The sequence below is a fragment of the Lynx canadensis genome, chromosome E2 (assembly GCF_007474595.2).
Source record: "Lynx canadensis isolate LIC74 chromosome E2, mLynCan4.pri.v2, whole genome shotgun sequence".
Lineage (NCBI taxonomy): Eukaryota > Metazoa > Chordata > Mammalia > Carnivora > Felidae > Lynx > Lynx canadensis.
Genome location: NC_044317.1, coordinates 29,412,905 through 29,434,149, shown reverse-complemented (window position 1 = coordinate 29,434,149; position 21,245 = coordinate 29,412,905). Strand labels below are relative to the sequence as shown.

The following is a 21,245-nucleotide window of genomic DNA, read 5'->3' as shown; positions in this document are numbered from 1 at the left end:
GGCTTACTGTGGCAAGCACAGAGCAAAGCGTTCGCCGGCTCGCCTTCCGCCGCCTGGTCGCCTTTTGTGCTTCGGGGCGGCCGGACTGGCCCACCGGGGCCCGCCTTGTGTCGGAACTGCCACTCCACCCCGACTTAGCAGGGAAGGAAAGTTGGAAGAGATCGGCGCGCCTGGGATGTGATTGTCATCCTGGGGCCGGCGCTCGAGAGTCTGAGAAAGAGAGAGAGAGAGAGAGAGGGAGAGGGACCCGGGAGAGGAGGGGGGAGAAAAAGAGGAGGGGGGAGAGGAGGGCCGCGGTGGAGAGGCGGGCGCGAGGGAGGGGCGAGGGGAGCGCCAGCGAGCGGGAGAGGGAGCCGGGGAGGAAGAGGGAGAGGGCGAGGCGCGCCTGGCGGCCGGGTTGGCTGCGGCCGCCCAGAGGTTCCTGCCAGTCCTCCCACCGACTACACCCCGGGAAGGAGGAGCTTCAGGCGCGCACAAGGCGTCAGAATCCTCAATTTCCAACTTAGCATCTTGGCAGGACCTTTGCGAAGCCAAAAGCAGAGCCCCCCAGTGCAAAGAGCGAGGGGGAAAAAGAGAAAGCAGCAAGGGAGGGCGGGGGGGAAACCCAGCCGGGGCGAGCGAGGCGCGCAGAGGAGCGGGCTCGGCAGTCGCAGCCGGAGGCGCGCGGGAAGCCAGCGAGGAGGCGCCGCGGGCCGGAGCCCGGGAGCCGGGGCCCGAGAAGCGGCAGCCGGGGGCAGCCGGAGGCCAGGTGCCCGCCCGCTCGCCCTCGCAGGGCGCCGCCCGGCTCGTTGGCGGCCGCGGCGCGGCGCGCCCCATGCCCGTGTGTGGCCATGTCCTACCCGCAGGGCTACTTGTACCAGCCGTCCGCCTCGCTGGCGCTCTACTCGTGCCCGGCGTACAGCACCAGCGTCATCTCGGGGCCCCGCACGGATGAGCTCGGCCGCTCGTCGTCGGGCTCCGCGTTCTCGCCCTACGCCGGCTCCACCGCCTTCACGGCGCCCTCGCCGGGCTACAACTCGCACCTCCAGTACGGTGCCGACCCCGCGGCAGCCGCCGCCGCCGCCTTCTCTTCGTACGTGGTGAGTGAGTGGGAGCCGCGGCGGGCAAGGGCAGCTGGGGCCGCGCGGGGCGGGCGGGGGCTGCGGGGGACACGGGCCTCGGCGCCACCGCGGACCGCCCCCGCCAAGCTTCGCGGCCCCTGCAAACTTGGGAGAGACTGTCTCGGTCGGCTTCGCCCGGGCCTCCGGCTCAGGAGTTGCTCGGAAAGCAGAGCCGCCTCCTGCTTGGGTCGCTGAGCTGGCGACGAGGGTTTTTCGGGGGAGAGGTCGCTGCAATTAAAGAGCAGCATTTGGTTCAAACGTAAGCTCCAGGCCGTCCTGCACATTTTATTGCATTTTGTGTTTTTGGTTTTGCCGTTTTGGAAAAGTAGTTCAAAAGAAATGGACCAGAAATCTGAGCAGAAGCGTGCTAAGTCTATGTAAATGTGTTTGGCCTCGCCTTTAATTAGTCCTCCAAAATGTTGCAAATCCGTAATCCTATCTTCGCAATCCGATTTGGAGGTATTAAATTTCTGAAAAGTCGGCCGAGCTGCGGTGCATCCGGGATTTTTCGGCCGGGTGCACTTTCTGGAAAAGCGCCGTGGCTTCGGTTTGGGGTAACATTTTTGGAGGGGTGGGAGTGCCGGGGCAAGGCTTGGCTTTTCGTTTGCCTTTCTCTGTGGGGGTAAAAATGCCCTGACTTCCCGTGCTCTCCCTGTCTGCGCCTAACGCGCAGCCACCCGGGCACGAAGTGGGGAGTCGCCACTGCTGCCCAGGCCTCTGGGTGGAGGGCCTGGCCGCGGCGGCCGGCTCTGCGCCTGGGGGGCGGACTTGCCCCGGCAGACGGGGGCCTACAGGGTGCCACTGAGGCCAGGACGGCTTCAAGGGCTCCCTAAGGACCGGAGTCAGGAGTTGGCGCCCCCGCTGCCTTCCGAGGAGGAGGAGTTGCCCCTGGGTCTGAGCCCGGCAGCCCTACCCCAGGGAAAGCCCGGAGTTCGGGCCTCGCAGCTCGCGGACCCCTGGGCACAGGGAGAGTGTGCTTCGGTCCTCTAGGTGGTACTGGGAACCAAGGCCCACTCTCACCTTCTCTCCGCCTGTTCCTCGCAGGGCTCTCCCTACGATCACACACCGGGCATGGCAGGCTCCTTGGGGTACCACCCATACGCGGCGCCGCTGGGCTCGTACCCGTACGGGGACCCCGCGTACCGGAAGAACGCCACGCGAGACGCCACCGCCACGCTCAAGGCCTGGCTGAACGAGCACCGCAAGAACCCCTACCCCACCAAGGGCGAGAAGATCATGCTGGCCATCATCACCAAGATGACCCTCACCCAGGTGTCCACCTGGTTCGCCAACGCGCGCCGGCGCCTCAAGAAGGAGAACAAGATGACGTGGACGCCGCGGAACCGCAGCGAGGACGAGGAGGAGGAGGAGAACATCGATCTGGAGAAGAACGACGAGGATGAGCCCCAGAAGCCGGAGGACAAGGGAGACTCCGAGGGCCCCGAAGCAGGTTGGTGGACGCGGGGAAGGATGTGTTGAGCTGGAGTAAGGAGGAAAGTGGGGGTGGGGGTGGGAGCCTGGAGGTGGGGGGCAAGGGTCTCTCTGCCTTTGCGGCCGGGGACCTGGGCCCCGCCGCTGGGCCTCCGCGCCCCTTGACGGCCTGGGGTTTCTCCCGCAGGAGGAGCGGAGCAGAAGGCGGCTTCGGGCTGCGAGCGGCTGCAGGGGCCGCCCACCCCCGCCGGCAAGGAGACTGAGGGCAGCCTCAGCGACTCGGATTTTAAGGAGCCGCCATCCGAGGGCCGTCTCGACGCCCTGCCTGGGCCCCCCCGCGCTGGCGGGCCCTCCCCGGCCGGGCCAGCGGCAGCGCGGCTGGCGGAGGACCCGGCCCCTCACTACCCCTCGGGCGCGCCGGCTCCGGGCCCGCACCCGGCCGCGGGAGAGCTGCCCCCCGGTCCCGGCGGGCCCTCGGTCATACACTCTCCGCCACCGCCGCCGCCGCAGGCGGTGCTCGCCAAGCCCAAACTGTGGTCTCTGGCAGAGATCGCCACCTCCTCGGACAAGGTCAAGGACGGGGGCGGCGGAAGCGAAGGCTCCCCATGCCCACCGTGCCCCGGGCCGGTAGCGGGGCAAGCCTTAGGAGGCAGCCGCGCGTCGCCGGCCCCGGCGCCATCGCGCTCCCCCTCGGCGCAGTGTCCCTTTCCAGGCGGGACGGTGCTGTCCCGGCCTCTCTACTACACGGCGCCCTTCTATCCCGGCTACACGAACTATGGCTCCTTCGGACACCTTCACGGCCACCCAGGGCCAGGGCCGGGCCCCACAACCGGTCCGGGCTCGCATTTCAATGGATTAAACCAGACCGTGTTGAACCGAGCGGACGCTTTGGCTAAAGACCCGAAAATGTTGCGGAGCCAGTCCCAGCTAGATCTGTGCAAAGACTCTCCCTATGAATTGAAGAAAGGTATGTCCGACATTTAACGCGGGCTGCGTCGGTCCCGGACTTTCCTAATTTATTAAGAAACATGGCCTTGGCAGTTATTTTTTTCCATCACCAAGAGAGAGAAACAAAACTACCCCTCCTATTAAAAAGTTTATAGTTCTCGGAGATGGGTAACATAAAAATGTAAACATCTCCACACACAAAAATGTCTTAACCAACCGAAAAGAAAAATTTAAAAAGGATTTGTATTAAATCTTATTCTGTATATTTAATGTAGCATTTTTGTATTTAAATTGATAATTCAATATCTTTGAAGTAAATTATGAAATTAAGACACCTGTACAGGCATTTAATGTTTTTTTTTGTAATATAAATATATACATTTGTGTTTCCCCCGAAACTGTTTCATAGTTTAAAAATACAAGTTTAATTTAATTTTTTACACCTATTGATTTTTCTGGATATGAGCTAAAGTATTATTACAGAAAGGAAACAGGTTATACTCTTAGATTTAAAAAGTAAAAGAAACTGCAGCCGCCTTTGTAAAATGCAAAATATTTAATTAAAAGAGATTTTAACATAATCAGAGCCACTCATTACTTTTTAGAAGCCTCAATAAACTGTCCATCGCCTTGGACAAAAGGTGGAGACTGCAACTTTCCCCCCCACCCCCCAAGTGGGCAATGAAAGGTTCCATAGAACTTCGGCGTGCCAGGGGGGAAACCGTAATTAGGCGGCAAGCCCCGGGGACCCTGGCCCTGAGGGGAATGCAGATTTGGATCACTGATGCGGGCGGTTTGGGGGAGATTGGACCCTGGAGGAAGGAGGAGAGCGACCCAAGTGTGTGCCCAGAAGGGAGAAAGCCTGCTAGAGACACGCACCATCCGAGGTCCGTCGCTTAACCTAATTACTTCCAATCAGTGTCGTGTTTTATGCAAAGCAATCAGCTGGTGAACTTTGCTAATGAGTTCGATTTTATGCCGGATTTAGCCCTTATTACTATTTCAAAGGTGCTATGGGCTAATGGCGGGAGGAGAGCGTAAGGGGATGCCAAGGAGAAGGCTTTCCCAAGTCACTCTTTTCCCTACCCCTTCAAGACTGGGCATTGATCTCGTCCTTGGATTTGATTAAATTAGTAAGTGTTCCAGCCGCGCCAGTGCGGGTGGGAGGCGGCCCCGTAGATCCCGGCGCAGCAGCGAGGCTGGGGCCGCGGGACCGTCTAGGGGACGGTTCCCCCCTTTCACAGGTAGGTGTCACACTTGTCCTGAATTACAAGCCTGCACTTTGCAGAGTCGGAGACTGGAAGAGAGTGGGTAGAGTGGGGGAGGGAGCACCGCAGTCGCTTGGGGGCAGTGAGGGGAGCCCCGAAGGGCCCGGAGGGCGTCCCTACTCCCCCCCCCCCGCTCCCGCACGAGCCCCCTTTTTGGACGAGTGGCCTTCAAAAGTTCGAGGACACTTGCCTAGATAATGAGGCTGTTGTGGACTCGATCGGGCTTGTCGCGTTAGCACTTTTCCTGTCGCTGATTCAAGAGTCCGAGTAGCTACAAAAGTATTTCTGAGGTTTTATTTTCTCGTTTGAATCCCGCATATTTCATCTCAAAATGAAACATCAGGATGAGTCTCAATCCCAAATGAGGAAGAGCCATCGCCCTGTGCCCGAGGCCCGCCAACACTGTCGGTGTTATGGTCTCCGTTTTGCGCGGGAGAGTTGGAACCGCGGGCGTGTTTTTACTTCGTGGGAAATTTTCGGTGGTCGGGGGAGGGGAGGGTTTATAGGAAAAACATACTCCAGCGAGGGGAATTAATTTGCTCTATTAAGCCCAAGCCTGAGTGTAGAGAGAATGTGTTTGCACATAACACCGGTTTAATTAGGCTAAATCAGAATGCACATATTTGCATTTCTGCTCAAGATTACTTGAACCCTGCTTGTTTTTTTTTTTTTAACACACCCCAAACTTTCACCAGAGTTTTAACTTTTGCTATGTTTTTTTGTTTTGTTTTGTTTTGTTTTAACCTGTGACGGGGCTCCATTAGCTTATAAGAATTTAAAACAAGTTTGAAAACTGCCTTGTCCAGATGTTTTTGCAAACAGCGGTCGACTTAAGAGTTTAAATTAGTGAGAAGATTCACGCAGGGAAAGTGGTTTCAAAGCTGGAAGTGTGAATGATTAAATATGCATGAGACGATCGTATTTTATTTTGTCCCTTTAATTATAAATGATTTTTTTAAACAATCGAATTCCAGAGATGACTAGCCCCACGACCGCCACCCCCGCCCCCCGCGCCCCAGCCCCCTCCACCCACCCCGCCGACAGCCCGGTTCACAATCAGCTTTTCCCCCCTGTTGAATATGCAGCCCCAGGAGCCACCTTGTCTTCTAAAAAAGTCAGAAGAATAGGCCAGTCCCCTTCTCTTAAGAGAGAGTTTAAGGACGACATCAACTCTGCGGGGTTTTGGAAGCGCTGGCCCTAAACCCTGCCCAACGATTTTAAAAAGAAAATTACAGGCCTCCTTGTGTTCCCGGGAATATGCAAATGGCGCGGCGCGGGCCTCCCAAGTCTGATCGCCGAGGCTCGGGGCTGGGAGCCGAATGCCCGCGGGGCTGCCTGGGAACGGGAACCGCGCACCCGGGAGCCCGCGGCGTTTCTCCCCAACGAGGGGCGGTGCGAGGAGCCTCCCGGCCGGGGAGCGAAGCCACCAGGGGCTGGAAGGCTGGTGCCCGAGTCGCTGCCCCCCGGTCCGTATCCCTCCTGCCCTTGGCCTCTGCAGGGTCCACGGGTGTCTTTGCGCCCTTCATCTTGAATACAAGCCTCCAATTAAAGTCTGGGGTTTTCTCCTTGCACAGCTGGGTTTCGTGGCCAGTGGTTTTTCTGGTGTCCGGAGACTTTCCAGGGTGGGGGAGCCTGCCCGGCAGTCCGAGGTTTAGGTATTTAGGAGCTGTCTCCCGCGCTTAATCCCCGAAGTAATTTCGTGTCTTTACTGTCCCAAGTGCCTCCTCGAGCCCCGCTTGGCCGTCTCAAAGGCACGGAGTCTTGGAGGCGCTGGGGCGAGGGGGGAATTTCCGGCGTTGCAGTGGGGTCGAGGTTTGTTCGCAGGCTTGGACTGGGGCGCGGAAGTTGCGCGAGGCCGCACCAAAGACACCTGGGCGCTGGGGCCGCGCGGGCGTTTGCCACCTGCGCGGGACTGCGCTGGTTCTGGCCCCCTCGAGGAGCGTTTAGCTTGGCACTTAGGGGCTAGGAGGGCTGAACCCCAGGCAGCGAGGGCAGCGGGATCACCGCGTGGGGTCTAGGCAGTCAGCCCCCTGAAGCAGCGCCAAACCGGAACGAGCTGGGTCCCTTTCCTTACCCCTCTATGGGGGCCAAATCAATTCATGGGACTTAGGGGTGGAAGAGACAACAGCCCAGTCAATCCCAGAGGGCGCATAAGCGCATACTGAGGAGAGACCGCAGAAAGGGGACCTTCTTGCTTCCCTTCCTGCTCCTCGGCTGGGGGTGCTAGGGCCCGAAATGTTGTTCCCTGGCCTGGGTGTAGGGCCTGCGTCGAGGCCTTCTAGTTTGCAAGCTTTTCGGGGCCTGTCCTTCTGCGAGGGGTGCGCAACTCTTGGAGCCTGGAGGGTTGAGGGGAGGGTCGTACGTGCATGTTCAGAACCGGCCGTGCCTCCCAGCCCACTTGTCCCCCACAACTAGCTGCCAACGCCGGCAGAGGCAAGGAAGAGCGCTCTGCAAAGCGCCCAAAGTGAAAGGAATGTGATTGCGCTCCCGAGAGGGAGCCGGACGCGGATGCAGTTTAGGAAGGGCGCCGCCTACTGGTCCCCGGGCGCCACACGGTTCACAGAGAGGAGGAGTTAGGCAAGACCCGGCTGTGCCCCCCACCCCCAGCAGGGTCTTAGCTCTGAACCCCAAGCGGGTCAAACTGAAACTGTTCCTCCACTCCACTCTCTGCGGCGCGGGTCCCACGACCCAGTTAGCATTGGAGATCTGGAGAGCAGGGCCCGCAACCAGAACACTTTTAACCCTCCAGATGCCCGCCACGGTTTGGGCACAGTCCCGGAAACCAGGCAGCAGGCAATTGAGAAATATGCCGACGGCTGAAACAAGTGTGCGGGTGGGGGGGCCGCAGCAGTGCGCGGCCCAGGCAGTGAGCCAGTGTCCCCGCTCCGCTTCAGGTGCGCCCTTCCGCTTCTGCGGGCCTTTCCACGTCGGGGCTCTGCACCCCGCGCGGTTTTGTTTCACCTGCGGTTTGGCATACCTGGGGTCTACCCCGCAACCGCACCCCCCCCCCAAAACCGTTTCTGCCCTTTGACCTGGGGGTTGGACATCCATACGAAAAGGAAAAACAAACAAAACTACCTTCTCATTCTCAAAACCCTCCTATTTCGAAAGCATCTTTAATGAGGTCGGCGTGGCCAAGCAAGGGGCGCTCGCCTGGGCGTCCCCTGTCGCCCCTCCAGTAGCGCTAACCAGTAGTATTGACTGGTCTCACCCTGGTGCAGAGATCTTGGGGGAAAGCGGAGGCGCGTCCTCGGCCTGGCTCTTGGAATCCCTTTTCACTTCGGCCACCGAATAGGAAAATCGGGCCTGAGTGAGACCTTGCCACCTGCCCGCCTTCCAAACTGGCCAAAGCTGCGGGACTGTCCCTAGACCTACTCCGCAGGTCACCCGCCGGGACCAGGCCAGAGTTGGTCTCCTTTTCGTTTTCGTTTAAATGCGACTTGAGTCCAGGGCCCGAGGCGGGGCCCAGGTTGTGGCCTAACGGAGGATCGCCTCTGGGGAGGGGTTGGAGCTCTGGCTGCACCCCCTGCCCAGGCCGACCCCTTCGGACCTTGAGCGGGTCTCTGGCCTCCTGTGGGCCGCAGGCCCCAGCTCCGGGTCCCCAAGGCCGCCCTCCGGGCTGCGCTCGTTTCCCGCGCCCGGACGAGCCCAGCGCGCCCAGACGCCACTTTTCCCAGTGAAATCTGCTTTTATTTGCTCCGAGCAAACCCCGGGCTCTCCGCGCTCCCGCCTGATGGATGCAAATGTAAATGTGCACTTATTTAATTGGATCAGGCCCCAAGATAAAAGAGATAAACGGCTCCCCGTTTGCTAACTTATTTTCCGAGGCATGCAGCGCCGCGGAGGGGAAGCTAATGAAGGAGCTGCGCGTCGCTCGGCGCTCCAGCTCTCCACGGTCATAGTGCGGCGGCCGGTAGGCTCCGCTTGGCCTGCGGCTCCTCGTCGACCTCCTTTCCACGGGCCCTGCCCGCCGGGCAGGGCGCCCGTGGGACCTTCTGTGCTCCAGGATCAGAAAGTGAGAAGGCGCGGCGCTGGCTTCGCGTTTCCAAACACCCCACTCCTCGCCACAATTTTCTCCGGCTCTTTCCCCTCTCCTCTCTTACCCTCCTCTCCGTGCTGGAGTCAAACCGGCCCGGCCCACTCGATAGAAAAATCCTTTCTTGCTCTCCTCCCCTGGCGTTATCTTTCACTCCAGGAGGCGGTTTCGGAGAGAAAGACGCCAGGGCCACGCGAAAGGCTAGGCGCGCCCCACCCCCATCCCCGCCACCAGGGTCCGGCGGAGCCGCCCTTTATACAGAAGGACCCCCTTTTCTGTTCCCAGATGGCTCTCTTTTGGAGCCTGGAATTTCTTTCAGAATCGTCAGGAATGGATTGGAGCCATGGATTACCACCCCCCCCCCGCCCCCCAAAACGTGCGCACGCAATACCCACAGCCCTTCAATAATTTCAAGGGGTCACGGGACCCCGACATCTAGACATTAGGGGGGGGAAAGGGCCGTTTGGCTCTCCCCACCCCGGGGCTGGAGTTCGGAACTTCAGCGCCAGCGCATCCTCCTCAGCCATCCTTGGTTCGTTACCCAATTTGGGGCCTGGGATTTTTTTCCCTCCGCCAAATTTCTCTTCTGTTCAGAAGGGCTGGGGAGGAGATCGAGGTTCCTGAGGACTGGAGGCCGGACGCCCCAGCCTGCGGTGCATGGGTGTAAAGGAGCCAGGGAAAGGGGCGCCCTAGTCGGAGACCTTCGCCAGGTAGCCCCCGGAGGCGAGGCTGGGCAGGGCTGGGAGGCCGAAGCAGGGGAGGCTGGCCGGGGCTGGGCCGGGTGAGGCTGGGCGGCCCGGCCGCGCCCCATCCCCGACGCGCTGATGGATTGGCTTGTCAGGAGGGCTCTGTGCGCGGAGCCCATCAGAAAGCACTTACCTCGCTATACTGAAATTACTGTCTTTTCAGGGGCTAATTTGTGTAACTCCCATGGAGGGGCTTGGAGGGGGTTTGATGAGGCATAAAATGATGATTAATGAATTTATTGGCCGCTGCTCATCAAACCAGGGCTGGAGAGCTCGCGTCCGCACTGGCGGCCTGGCGGCGGCGCTCAACACAGCTGGGGTTCGGCCTCGGGGGGCAGGTGGTGGAGGGGGGCGCTCAGCCCTGCAAGGGTTTCCCCCGGCGCCTGGCCCTGGCCCTGGGCGCCCTCCTTGACCTTAGCTGCTTTCTGCTGGCCAAGCCTGCATTCCGGGCGACTCCAGGCTTGCCACCATCGTCCCCAGTCCCCAGCGGGCGGGCTTCTCAGGCCTTGGGGGGGAGGCCCCACTGCTGTGGATGCAGGCCCAGAGAGGGTGTCTGGGGTTGGAGGGGTAGGCTGTTGCAGCTTCCTGGTTGGGTGCTTGGGCCTTAGTGGCTCAGTACTACCCTGCAACTTACTAAGTTGCATGTCTTAGATCAGATAACCTCTCTGAACCTCAGTGGCCTCATCCGTCAAAGGAGGCCTGCATCACCCCTGGTTTTGTGAGGATTCTAGTGAGTGGCACATAGATGTCCTTCAGTATGTCACCCCTCCCCCCCCCCCCCCAGAGTCCGCTCTGCCTTTGGTTCCCCAGGACATCCTGCCCTGGGGAAATAGTGCAGGAGAGACCTTGGCATTGACCTCTTCAGTGGAATGCTTAGGTTAGCCTCCAGGTCAGTGTAGTTCTGCTTCAGCTATTCTGTTCCCTTCCTCCGATGGATGCTAATTGAGCACCTACAATATTCCAGATGTCCCGTTGCAGGGGCTGATGATGCAGCTGTGAACAAAACAAAGCCCCTGCCGTCCTGGAGCGTAGACCCTGGAGGGGGAGACAGGAGGTGAACAAATGCCTGTGATGCTGGCTTCTCACAGTGTCCCGGCGATGAGCATTAGCAGAAAAATTAAGTAAGGGGAGGACACAGAAGGGAGTGTGCTCTCCTAGCGAGGGCAGTCTGGGAAGCCTCCTTTGCAAGGCATGCTTGAGCAGACACGGAAAGAGGTTGGGGCATAGGCCATGATGATATTGGAGTGGGGGGGGGGATTTCTAGGCAGAAGGGATATAGCAAGTGCAAAGATCCTGAGGCAGGAACAGGCCTGAGCCACAGCCAGGAGATCTTTGTGGGAGATGATGAGGCCCAGGCAAAGCCGGGTTCAGGTTATATGGGGCTTTATTGGTCCTGGTGAGATCTTTGGGTTAGAAGCAAGGTCCAGCGAGGGGGCTGCTGGAGAATCCAAGGGGAGGTAGCACTGTCATGGACCATGTTGGTAGCCAGAGAAGTGGGGAGAAGTGATCAGGTTTAGGCTATTTTTTGTAAGTAGAGTCAACAGGCTTTGCTGATGGACTGAAGGCGAGGGGTGGTGAGCAGAAGGGAGTTCTGGATGCCTCCAGAGATTTGGGCCTGAGCCCCCAGAAGCTTGGGGATGCCATTTGCTGAGACGTCGTATATGAGAGAGGAACAGGGATTTTTTTTTTTTTTTTTTTTTTTAGAGAGGGGGAAAGTGGACACTATTCGACCTGACTTCCAAGCGTTTTGACCCAAAAGAACGGCTCTAGGGGACAGTGGCAAAGCGCAGAGTCGAGGGCAAATCCTAAAATGAACAGACCCTCCTTCCAGAAGACAGACACTTCCGAGTTCTCTGACCACCCCCTCTCCCCTTTTATTTCTGTCTTTTTTCTTGTTCTTTTTTTTTTAAATCAGTGGAGACACTGAGGTTCGGAGAGTGAAAACGACTCGCCCAAGCTCACAAGGTGAGTTTCCAGGCAGCACCGAGCTGGAACTCCAGGTCGTTTCATGCGTAGGCGGTGTTCTGTCGGTGCCTCGCCCGAGCTAAATTCTCTGGGATATCTGTATTTTAACAGAGAACTGGAAACAAAATGCCTTAACAGAGAGGAATGAATTTATAATGGTGCAATCTCAGACACTGTGACAGGCTGTCAAGGGAGATATTTTTAGGCTGGGCCAGGAAACATCTTAGCCCTCCTCCGATGCTGCTGGAGGATGGCTGCCTCTTCAGGACTCCCTGTGTGAAGTAAGGATGAGGGAGAAGCTAGGCATGTGCTCTCTCTCCCAGACACTCAACGACAAGGAGGACCCAAGACTGCTGCCCCCCCCCCCACCACCGAGGAAGGTTTTCTTCCCTAAATAATTGCTGTCTGAAAAGATTTGCTCGTTTCTTCTGTTGGAAGTGACTCTGCCCGCCCAGCCTTATCCAAATAATTCAAGCAAAAACGTATGTTCCCGTGCCCATAGGTTTACAGACCAACTTCTATCAAATAGAGATTTTTGAGGAGGGGGCAAGGCCCTGAATCTCGTGGATCTTTCGCGCGTTTATTTTTGAATTCCTTCCTTCCTTCCTTCTCTCTTTCCTTATGTCTCAGCTTGACTGCCTCTTGTTTGTTTGTTTGTGTGTTTGTTTTCAATTCTTTTCTTGATTCCTTGTAGTAGATATATGGTCGTCAGCTGGGGCATTTTTTTTCCTTTTTCTTTAAAACTACCAGTGGCTTTGTCCCCAAGGGAACCCACAGGCCCCTACGAACAGCGTCTTGACATCTTTCAAGCGGAGTGAGACATCTGCTAGCCCTAGATTCCAAATACCCTCACAGTTCCATAGCATCCTAGACACCTTCCCAGCTAACTTGGTTTGACATCAGACTTACCACATAGTTGTCATTTCTGAGACTTTTTTTTTAGATCCCAGACCACGAGGTTTTTTTTGTTTGTTTGTTAGTTTTGTTTGCTCTCTATTTGTATCCACCTTCTAAATCCCAACCCTGTGGTAATAGGTGACTCTTTCTCCAAATACTCAGACGTGCGAAGACGTTCATTGGCCGTCGAGGACCGATTTTCCTGGATCACATAAAAGTGTGGATTAGTGGCAACTTGGAGAAAAGGGCTCATTTAGAATAAACACCACCTCTCTGCTCTCCTGAAGAGTGTGGTAGAAAGATCATTGGCCTGGTTTATTTTGGTCGGTGGAGTTGTTTTTCTCTCCAGATTTTTTTCCCCCTTCCTTTCTTTTTCCTTTTTAATTTTCCCTTCTAATCTGGTAAACACTTGACAGGTCCTAGACCAGGTAGAAGGGATGTCTGAGAAGGCTCCACAGGACTTGGGTCTGCAAGGAATGAGCCCTCGCTTTTGCCCAGTGCTCCTCAAAACCCTCGGTGCTCCCACCCTCCAGTCCTTGTCATAACCTCCGACACTTGCAACTACTGTGAATGTAATAACTCCCTTTGGGTTCTGTCTCCACTGACTTATTCTGAGAGGAATATTTATACCGCCGCTGTAATGGAAAAACAAGTATCATTTGCCATCGACAGAAGACAATTATAAAAAGCGAATTCGTTCAATGAAGTCCTTGGTCCCCTGGGCTTTGAAGGTGACCAGCATCCCTCAGGCTCTCGGGCTGCTCCCAGGGGCTCCCCCACCCCACGCCACTCCTTTTGCGGGCTGCCTTCAAAGTGATGTGGGCCACACCAGCGTCGCGTCGCCCTAACTAACGTCATCTCGCGTGGCCCCAGAGATGGGCTTACCGCCTTTGGAAAATTCTAAGTGTTCATTTTACAGAACGGAGGCCCTGACTTGTTCAGCGTGCTCGAGCTCACGAAGCTGGTTGGTGACAGAACCAGGGATGGCTACCTCCCCGTGCCCACCCTGCTCCCCCCTTCTCCCCCCTCTCCCTCCCCGTGCTCCTTTCTTAATAAATCCCTTGGGCTGTCATCCACCTCTCCACACCTGCTTTGGAGGAGGCGAGACCAAAACCTGGAGGATGTTTGCAAACCTGCTGAACCGTTTCCTTCTAAGCCACCGGAACTGCAAGGCCTAAGCCCCTTTTCTCTTGAGCGCGGGTCACTCTTTTTGGGGGGGTGAGTGGCCAAGGCCAATAGCCCACTATACCCTCCCATACCACAAAAGACTCTGGACCTTCTTTCCTTCTTCAGGGAAAGAAGAGGGGGCCGGGCCCTCCAGCTTTGAACAAAGTTGTGGGGGTCGGTGGACTTGACGGGGGTACATGCCGCCCCTCTCTGACAGGTTCCTGCCCCCAGCAGTCCCAACGGGCCCTTTTTCTCCAGCTGCTCTCAAGTGGGAGGCTCCCATCCCACTGTCCTCTTTCCTGAAGCCACCCATGGTGACACACGGTAACCCCGTTTACTGATGCTAAGTGGGGGACTCTTGGGACCTCGCTGTACTGTCACTCAAAGGCGAGGCTCCCACCACATTTTGCCCCTCCCCCTTTTTCTCCCCGTGTGGGGGGAGGACCCTCAGCACAGCTTGCTCACCGGGTCGACCCTCCCCTTTCCCCTTCCCTCCTTGGAAGGACTTACCCAACACACCTCTCTTTCCTCTTATGCCCTCCCTCCCCAGGTCCAATAGATCCTTCCAGGGGATCTCATTCAACCGCCTCCTGTCTACTGCTCTGGTCTGAGCCTTCATCATCTGTTGCACGGCCTATCACATATGATCCTGACGGTCCCCCCACCTCCCCTGCCCCGGCCCCAGTCCTCTTCATAGCACCCACCTAGAGCCTAAAGCCTCGTGTGTCCAGAGTATTCCATGTTAGTGGAAATGAAAACAGATGAGTGGATCCCATGCCCACGCGCTGGTTTGCACTTTCCCACACACATGGGAATTTGGAAACAGCTCTGGGGCCAGACAGATGTGAGTTCGGATCCTGGCGGCGCTCCGTTACCTTGAGTGTATCCGCGAGCCGGATTAAACGGCTGAGAAATCTAAACAGCGAGGCTCAGGAGGCACGGTGGTGATTGAACAGGTGGGCTCCGGGGCCAGCCTGCCTGGCCTCCGTCGTCTTCCGTGCCATTTGCCTGCTGTGCAACCCTGTGAAACGTCCTGAACCTCTCTGAAATTCAGTGCCGTCGCCTCTACAACAGGGATAACAACAGATCTACCTCAGAGGCGAGGGTTAAATGAGATCATGTGGGCCAAGCTCACCGAAGCGCATGGTTGACGCTCCATGAACGTAACCTTCACCTCACGTTACTCAATAAATATGGTGTCTTTTAATGGCAAGCGACTCCACCTGGGAATTTCTAAAATCGCGGGGTGTGGTTTCCCACGGCTTAACTGCTTCCCTCTTTTTGCTGCCCAGCAATGGTTAAGATGTCTAGAGTTAAGGAGCAAAAAGAAAAAAAAAAAAAAAAACCACCTTATTTTAAGAATCGCTCCTCGGAACATTATTTCATTACTTAAACTTTCTGCTGACTCATCTCGTCTTTGGTAACTGAGTCTTTCTTTACCAATAACCTGATTACATCAATCACTCATTCCAAAAACGCTGAGTAATGAAAAACTCCTAGAGGTGACACTGGACCTCTGTCACACAAGCAGAGGCTTGTGGAGGGGGAACCGGTTTTCCTTCCAGTTTTCTTTCTTCTCTTTCTTTCTTTTCTTTTTCTTTCTTTTTCTTTTCTTTTCCTTTTTTATTTATTTTTATTTTTTTATTTTTTCTCTCTGTAAACTTCTTTCCTTTTTTTTTTTTTTATAGCAATCAGTACTTCAAAGAGAGAAAGCATATTTAGCTTTCGTGATTCACTCTCTGTCCATCTATCTCCCCATCCATTTATAATTAGCAATCTCCACGGCAGGAAGAATGACAACTCATAGCTTCTTGAATGGAATGGAATGGAATGCGTTTCATCTTCTGACATATTTTTTTTTTTTTTTAGGTCGTAAGGCCCGTGCCCCCACCTTGCAGGGCAAGGGCTATAAAATACATGATGTTTGAGATTTTGACACCAATTCTTTTGCTGAAAGCCGCTAATCACATGGTTGAGAGGCTAACATATTCCCTAAACAATTATTTTGTTATCAACAATAATAGCTACCTTACTGAGCTCCTAGTATACGCCAGTTATTATGCTAAAGGTTTTACATACGTGATCTCGGGGGAGCCTCATCAAACCTATGGAATGGGTACTATTATTATCCCCATTTTACAGATGAAGACACTAAGGCACTGAAAGGTTTATTTGCCTGAGCAGGTGTCAAAGTGCGATACGAGCCCCCAGGAGTGCCTGACCCTTATTTTCTGTGGCTAGATGGAACCAGGAGGGAGTTGAGATGGAACCGGGGGGGGGGGTTGAGATGGAACCAGGGGGGGGAGTTGAGATGGAACCGGGGGGGGGGGAGTTGAGATGGAACCGGGGGGGGGAGTTGAGATGGAATGGGGGGGGAGTTGAGATGGAACCGGGGGGGGGAGTGAGATGGAACCGGGGGGGGGAGGGAGTTGAGATGGAACAGGGGGGGGGGTGATCTGAGGGGGGGGCGTTGGATTGAGATGGAACCAGGGGGGGGTGAGATGGAACGGGGGGGGAGTTGAGATGGAACCGGGGGGGGTTGAGATGGAAGGGGGGGAGTTGAGATGGAACGGGGGTGTGAGTTGAGATGGAACGGGGCGGGGGGAGTTGAGATGGAACCGGGGGGGGAGTTGAGATGGAACGGGGGGGGGTTGCGATGGAACCCGGGGGGGTGGGAGTGAGATGGAACGGAGGGGAGTTGAGATGGAACCCGGGGGGAGTTGAGATGGAACCGGAGGGGAGTTGAGATGGAACCCGGGGGAGTTGAGAGGAACCGGAGGGGAGTTGAGATGGAACCCGGGGTGGATAGAACCAGGGGATGATGGACCGGTTGGGGGGGTTGAGATGGAACCTGGAACCGGAGGGGAGTTGAGATGGAACCAGGAGGGAGCTGTTGGCTGCTTTTTTGCTGCTTTAGGCAGTAGATGTGTCCTGGCTATCCACGGCTACTTCTGTGGGTAAAGAAGGCACCTGCTCATCGCTAAACTTGAAATGTCGTCGCTGCTGCAGGGAAGCAGCGACCCTTAATTTGATGATGGTAGTAGGATGCCAGTGGGGGGGGGTAGGACTTCACACAAAATCCTGTCCAAAATGCACGCTCTTCCTTTCTCGTTTCCCCTGCACACCGTGTGCTCTCCCTCCTGGACTGCGACGTCTCGTAGGTCTCTCTGTCTCCAGTCTTTCCCCACATCTGCATACTCTTCCCTTCTTAGCCAAGAGACCGTAGCCAGGGGAGCTAACGAAGGTTGGAGAGCAGGAGAGCGACTTCAGAAGTCTCATCTCCTCTCTGTCATTTGGGACTCTTCATCAGTCTGAACCCTCTCTTCTGTGTGGGCTCGTCTCCCAAGACCCATCACGAGTATCCTGTGACGTGGTCCCACTGGCTAAATGAACCTCACTTCCCCAAGCCCTTTTCCTGGGCTGGTTTCTTTGGCTCAGAACAATCCATCCGGTCACCTGCCTAAATCCACTCATGCTTCAGAGATTGAGCTCCAGGGCTTCTAGAAGCTTCTAGGCTCTCTCAATGGCTCCAGCCCATACTACTTTCTCTCCACGTGAGGCTGTGGCTGAGGAAGAGACAGCAGAGCGTATTGGCTCTGGGCTTAGAGAAAGCTGGGTTGGCCTCCACCTCTGCCACGCCAGCTGTGTGACCTTGGGCAAAGGTCTTAACTTCTCAGAGCCTGAGTTGCCCCACAGTAAAGTAATGATGATAGTATCGGTGTCCCGGAAGGAGTCAGGCTGGAATAAGTGAGCCTATCTGCAGGGTGTTTTAGGAAGTCACTCATTCTAGCACTGCCTATAAGACCGACATGTTCGTTAGTCACCTACGCAGTGCAGTCTGTTGAAATGGAAACAACATGATTCCAGAAAGCCCACACTTCTGTGAGCTTTGAGCTGGCTTTCATCTTGCGCGTATGCTTCCGTAAACACGGAGTGGTTCTAGTCTCTCGTGGTCTATTTGTCTTTTTTTTTAAATTTTTTTTTTAACGTTTATTTTTATTTGAGACAGAGCAGAGCATGACAGGGGAGGGCCAAGAGAAGAGGGAGACACAGGATCCGAAACAGGCTCCAGGCTCTGAGCGGGATCAGCACAGAGCCCGACTCGTGCTCGAACTCACGGACCGCGAGGTCATGACCTGAGCCCAAGTCGGCCGCTTAACCGACTGAGCCCCCAGGCGCCCCGTGGTCTATTTGTCTTAAGCAAGTACTGTACACTTGGTCTTACTATGGCTTTGCAGTGTGTCTTAGGACGGTCCTGACTCTGGTTTTCCTTGTTTGAAACCATCTGACGTAGCTATTTGGGGCCATTTATCTTCAACAGAGGTTTTAAGATGAATTTGTCAAGCGTTAAATCATTATCCTCGTACCTTTCCATACAATACTGTGCGGGACGCAGAGGCTTAGCTTCAGGGTTATGGGGCTGAGAGCGGGCAAGTGAGATGCTGGGAATACAGACCGAGAAAGCAATAAATTGCACACCAGAGTTCTATCAGGATCTCTATATATCAGGCCCCCTGGTAATCTGTTCTGAGGCCAGCCTGAGGGCTCAGGTGCCTTACCTTGGGTGGAAGGGAGGGGCAAGGGCCCTGGTGGCCCTGAGGCAGGGTCCAGAGCTGGCTGCTTGACGGCTTGGGAAGTCCAGCGTCCCCGTATCCAGTAGAGAGGTTTCCTCACTTTGATCGGGGTTCCTGAAGGCCCTGGCCCAGTCCTGAGTCCCGAGTCCGGAGCACGTCGTGATTAAGAATGCGCGCCTGGGTTCCAGGCCGCCTGGGTTCCAGTCCTCCGTGTTTACCTCCCACCTGCCCCACCCGCGTAAATGGCACCACCATCTAGAAAGCTGTGACGCAGCCTCAGCTTTTCCCAGCTTCTCCAAATTGTCACCTCCAGTTAGCAAATCTGGATTCAGATTTGGGATTCCACATCTCCGGTTGTTCCCTTGAATCTCTACTTCCCTTCATTTCTGCCACCAGCGCTGCGGTCCAGGCCACTGATCACTGCCACCTCCCAAAGGCCCCCCGGCTCTCGTCCTGGTCCTACAGTTAGTTGATTTTCCCCCACTGAAGATATAATTCCCCACCTAAAATATTTGGTGGCTCTCTATGGGCCTCACACGAGGCTCACCTCCTACGTACGACGCTTCCTTCAGACTTTATACTCCAACCTGTAAAACTGTTTTCCATTTCTATGCCCTGTTTGGCCACTGGCTTTTGCACATGCTGTTCTTCTGCTGGCGTGCCCACATCCTCACCCTGTCCCCACCTTTCTATAGTCAATCCCTATGTAGTAAAAGGTCTGTGCTTGAAGCTCTCCCCTCCCTCAGCACTCTGGCTCTCTCTGTGCTAAAGGCATATGGTAAAGGGTCAGCAAAATATACTAGCTGTGTGACCTTGAGTATGCAATTCATTTCTACAGGTCACTTTGTCCATCTGTAAAAGGGACGCAATCAGTGATAAGTCCATTGCAGGTGGACACTTTATTTATTTCTAATTTGTTAATTTTTTTAAAAGTTTATTTATTTATGTTGAGAGAGAGAGAGAGAGGGGAGGGAGAGGGGAGAGAGAGAATCCTAAGCAGTCTCTGTGCTGTCAGTGAGAGCCCGACGTGGGGCTCGAACTCACGAACTGTGAGATCACGACCTGACGCCGAAACCAAGAGTCGGTCGCTTAACCAGTTGAGCCACCTAGATGCGCCTATTGCTTTTGAAAAGTCAAGTCTATTCCCAATGTGTGGCTCGAACTCACTACCCTGAGATCAAGAGCCCCACACCCTACTGGCTGAGCCAGCCGGGTGCCCTTGGGTGGACACTTTAAAAGTCAATGTATGATTCATTATCTCGTAGGACTGGGGGGGAGAAATGAAGGACACAATTGCAGGCAAATTTCATAGATCAGTGAAGGCATAAACAGAGGCACAAGGGTCAGCTGTAGCCTTAAGGAATTGTCAGTGAGATCAGGCTCATGCCTCCATAGCTGACAGCTCCTTGAGGGCCATTTCCTTCCTTCTTTTTTCCTGAAGGAACCCCAACTTTGTTTGGGGGTGGCAATGTGCCCAGCCTTAGGGATGTGCTATTTATGACTAGGGCCGGTTGCGGTCATCTCATTCCCCTTTCCTAGATGCTTACTTTCCCAGCATCCCTCGCGGCTAGGTGCCCATGTGACTAGTTCTGGCCATGAGACATGAGGAGAAATCTAATCTTTCTGAATCTCCGTTCTTCTAAAATGAGGAGGTGGGATCAAAAAGCCAGTAATGTTTCATCTCCTCTCCTCCCCCCCTTTTAAGCAGAAGCCCTCTTATTCTGGCTCTGAACACAGTTTTAGGTGGAATCCTAATGTCTGTAGCAAATAAAGCACAATTGCTTGGACTGAAAGGGACATGAAGAGAGCGCAGGAAACCCCACCCTAGCCTTCATAGGGAGTGCGTGAAGCACGTCTACAACCATTTGGAAAACCACCGGGTGGGGGCATCTCCACATCCTGCAGTGGGCGCGTGTTGTTTCATTTGTTTATGTTTTGACCACCCATTCTAGCCCAGCATCCTGAGTTTTCCTCAAGAACCACCCACCCCTCCCCTCGGTCCATACAATTCTGATGAAGTGAATCCGAGTCTCGTTCCCGGGCTGGCCATAGGATGTGGGTCATTCCAAACATTCCAACCCCCCGGGATACAGTGACTGGTTCAGCTGTGTGCCCATGACCCAGTGTGGTCCAATGAGATTGAGGCCTAGGATTAAACACTAAAATGGAAGCGAGGCAGAAGCTCTCTTTTCCCATTGGACTTGAACCCCGGTACCATGAAACCCGAGAACGAGTCCACGTGGAAGGGAACGGAGCTGGGAGATGGAAGCGACAGACTTTAGAGACTGTCACACCCCTGGAGTTAAGCTTTGCCTGAAGGGCAAACAGACCTACTGCTGGATTGGGGGTTTGTGACTTAAATTCCCTCCTATGTAGTTTGAATTTCACCTTCAGTGCAACCCAAAGAAGTTTGCCATATGGGACCCAACATGGGACCAACAATCAACCCAACTAGTACACATCTTTTCCAGACTCAGGCTCCCGGCAACCTGAGAGCTACCCTTCAGAGGAGGCTGTTCACAGCCTCTCCAGGTTTCCTCCTGGGCAGGCGGTAGGATTGCGCTCGTTCCGGGAATTCTGAGCGAGGGGTGGTGCAAGATTGCCTTGGCCAACGAAAACGTGCAGAGAAGGCGATTGCGTCTCACTTCTAGGTGGGGTTCCTTAAAGTCGTGCATGATTTACCATTCTCTCTCTCTTTCCTTCCCATGATGACGTCCCAGACGGCGGAGGCTCCATCAGCCTGGGTCCCAGACGAGGACAATGTGGAGCAGAGAGCCCTGCTGACCCTCGATGGATCTGTACCGTGAGCAAGAAATAAACCTTTGTTGATTCCACCCGTTGAGATTTGGGGGTCATTTGTTGTAACGGCGCACCTTAGCGTATCCCAGCCAGTATACTCAGAACTATTCTCCTTCTCTTCCCCCTTCTCCCCGCCCAGCTCCCTCCCTCTTTTCTCTCTCCCTTCCACTGCCACCCTGCTCTGCCCGGCAGTCTTACATAACTCTATTTCTTAACTTATCTTCTGTCAACAGACCTGTAAAGGTTTCCATGATTGTTCGTCTACTGCCTTCCCGGTGACATCCAAGTGGACATTGGCGGGAGATAACCAGCCT

The 21,245-nt window shown here is 55.2% G+C and overlaps 1 protein-coding gene across 3 annotated transcripts; it reads left to right on the top strand.

Moving 5' to 3' along the window:
* The first annotated feature begins 804 nt into the window (after positions 1-804).
* On the top strand, positions 805-20,966 carry IRX5 (iroquois homeobox 5). 3 transcript variants are annotated; one of them, XM_030299681.1, is made up of 4 exons: positions 805-1,079; positions 2,145-2,550; positions 2,719-3,498; positions 20,853-20,966. In XM_030299681.1, the coding sequence occupies exons 1-4, from the start codon at positions 831-833 to the stop codon at positions 20,948-20,950; spliced, it is 1,533 nt and encodes a 510-aa protein (XP_030155541.1). In that variant the 5' UTR covers positions 805-830; the 3' UTR covers positions 20,951-20,966. The 3 variants fall into 3 exon arrangements, with proteins under 3 accessions (XP_030155541.1, XP_030155543.1, XP_030155542.1); XM_030299683.1 differs by lacking the exon at positions 20,853-20,966 and having other exon boundaries at positions 2,722-3,819; XM_030299682.1 differs by lacking the exon at positions 20,853-20,966 and having other exon boundaries at positions 2,719-3,819.
* The last annotated feature ends 279 nt before the right edge of the window (positions 20,967-21,245 follow it).

Coding starts and splice junctions, on each gene's coding strand:
- IRX5 (XM_030299681.1), top strand. CDS start 831: ATGTCCTACCCGCAGGGCTACTTGTACCAGCCGTCCGCCTCGCTGGCG. Junction 1,080..2,144: donor CCGCCTTCTCTTCGTACGTG/GTGAGTGAGTGG, acceptor TGTTCCTCGCAG/GGCTCTCCCTACGATCACAC. Junction 2,551..2,718: donor CTCCGAGGGCCCCGAAGCAG/GTTGGTGGACGC, acceptor TTTCTCCCGCAG/GAGGAGCGGAGCAGAAGGCG.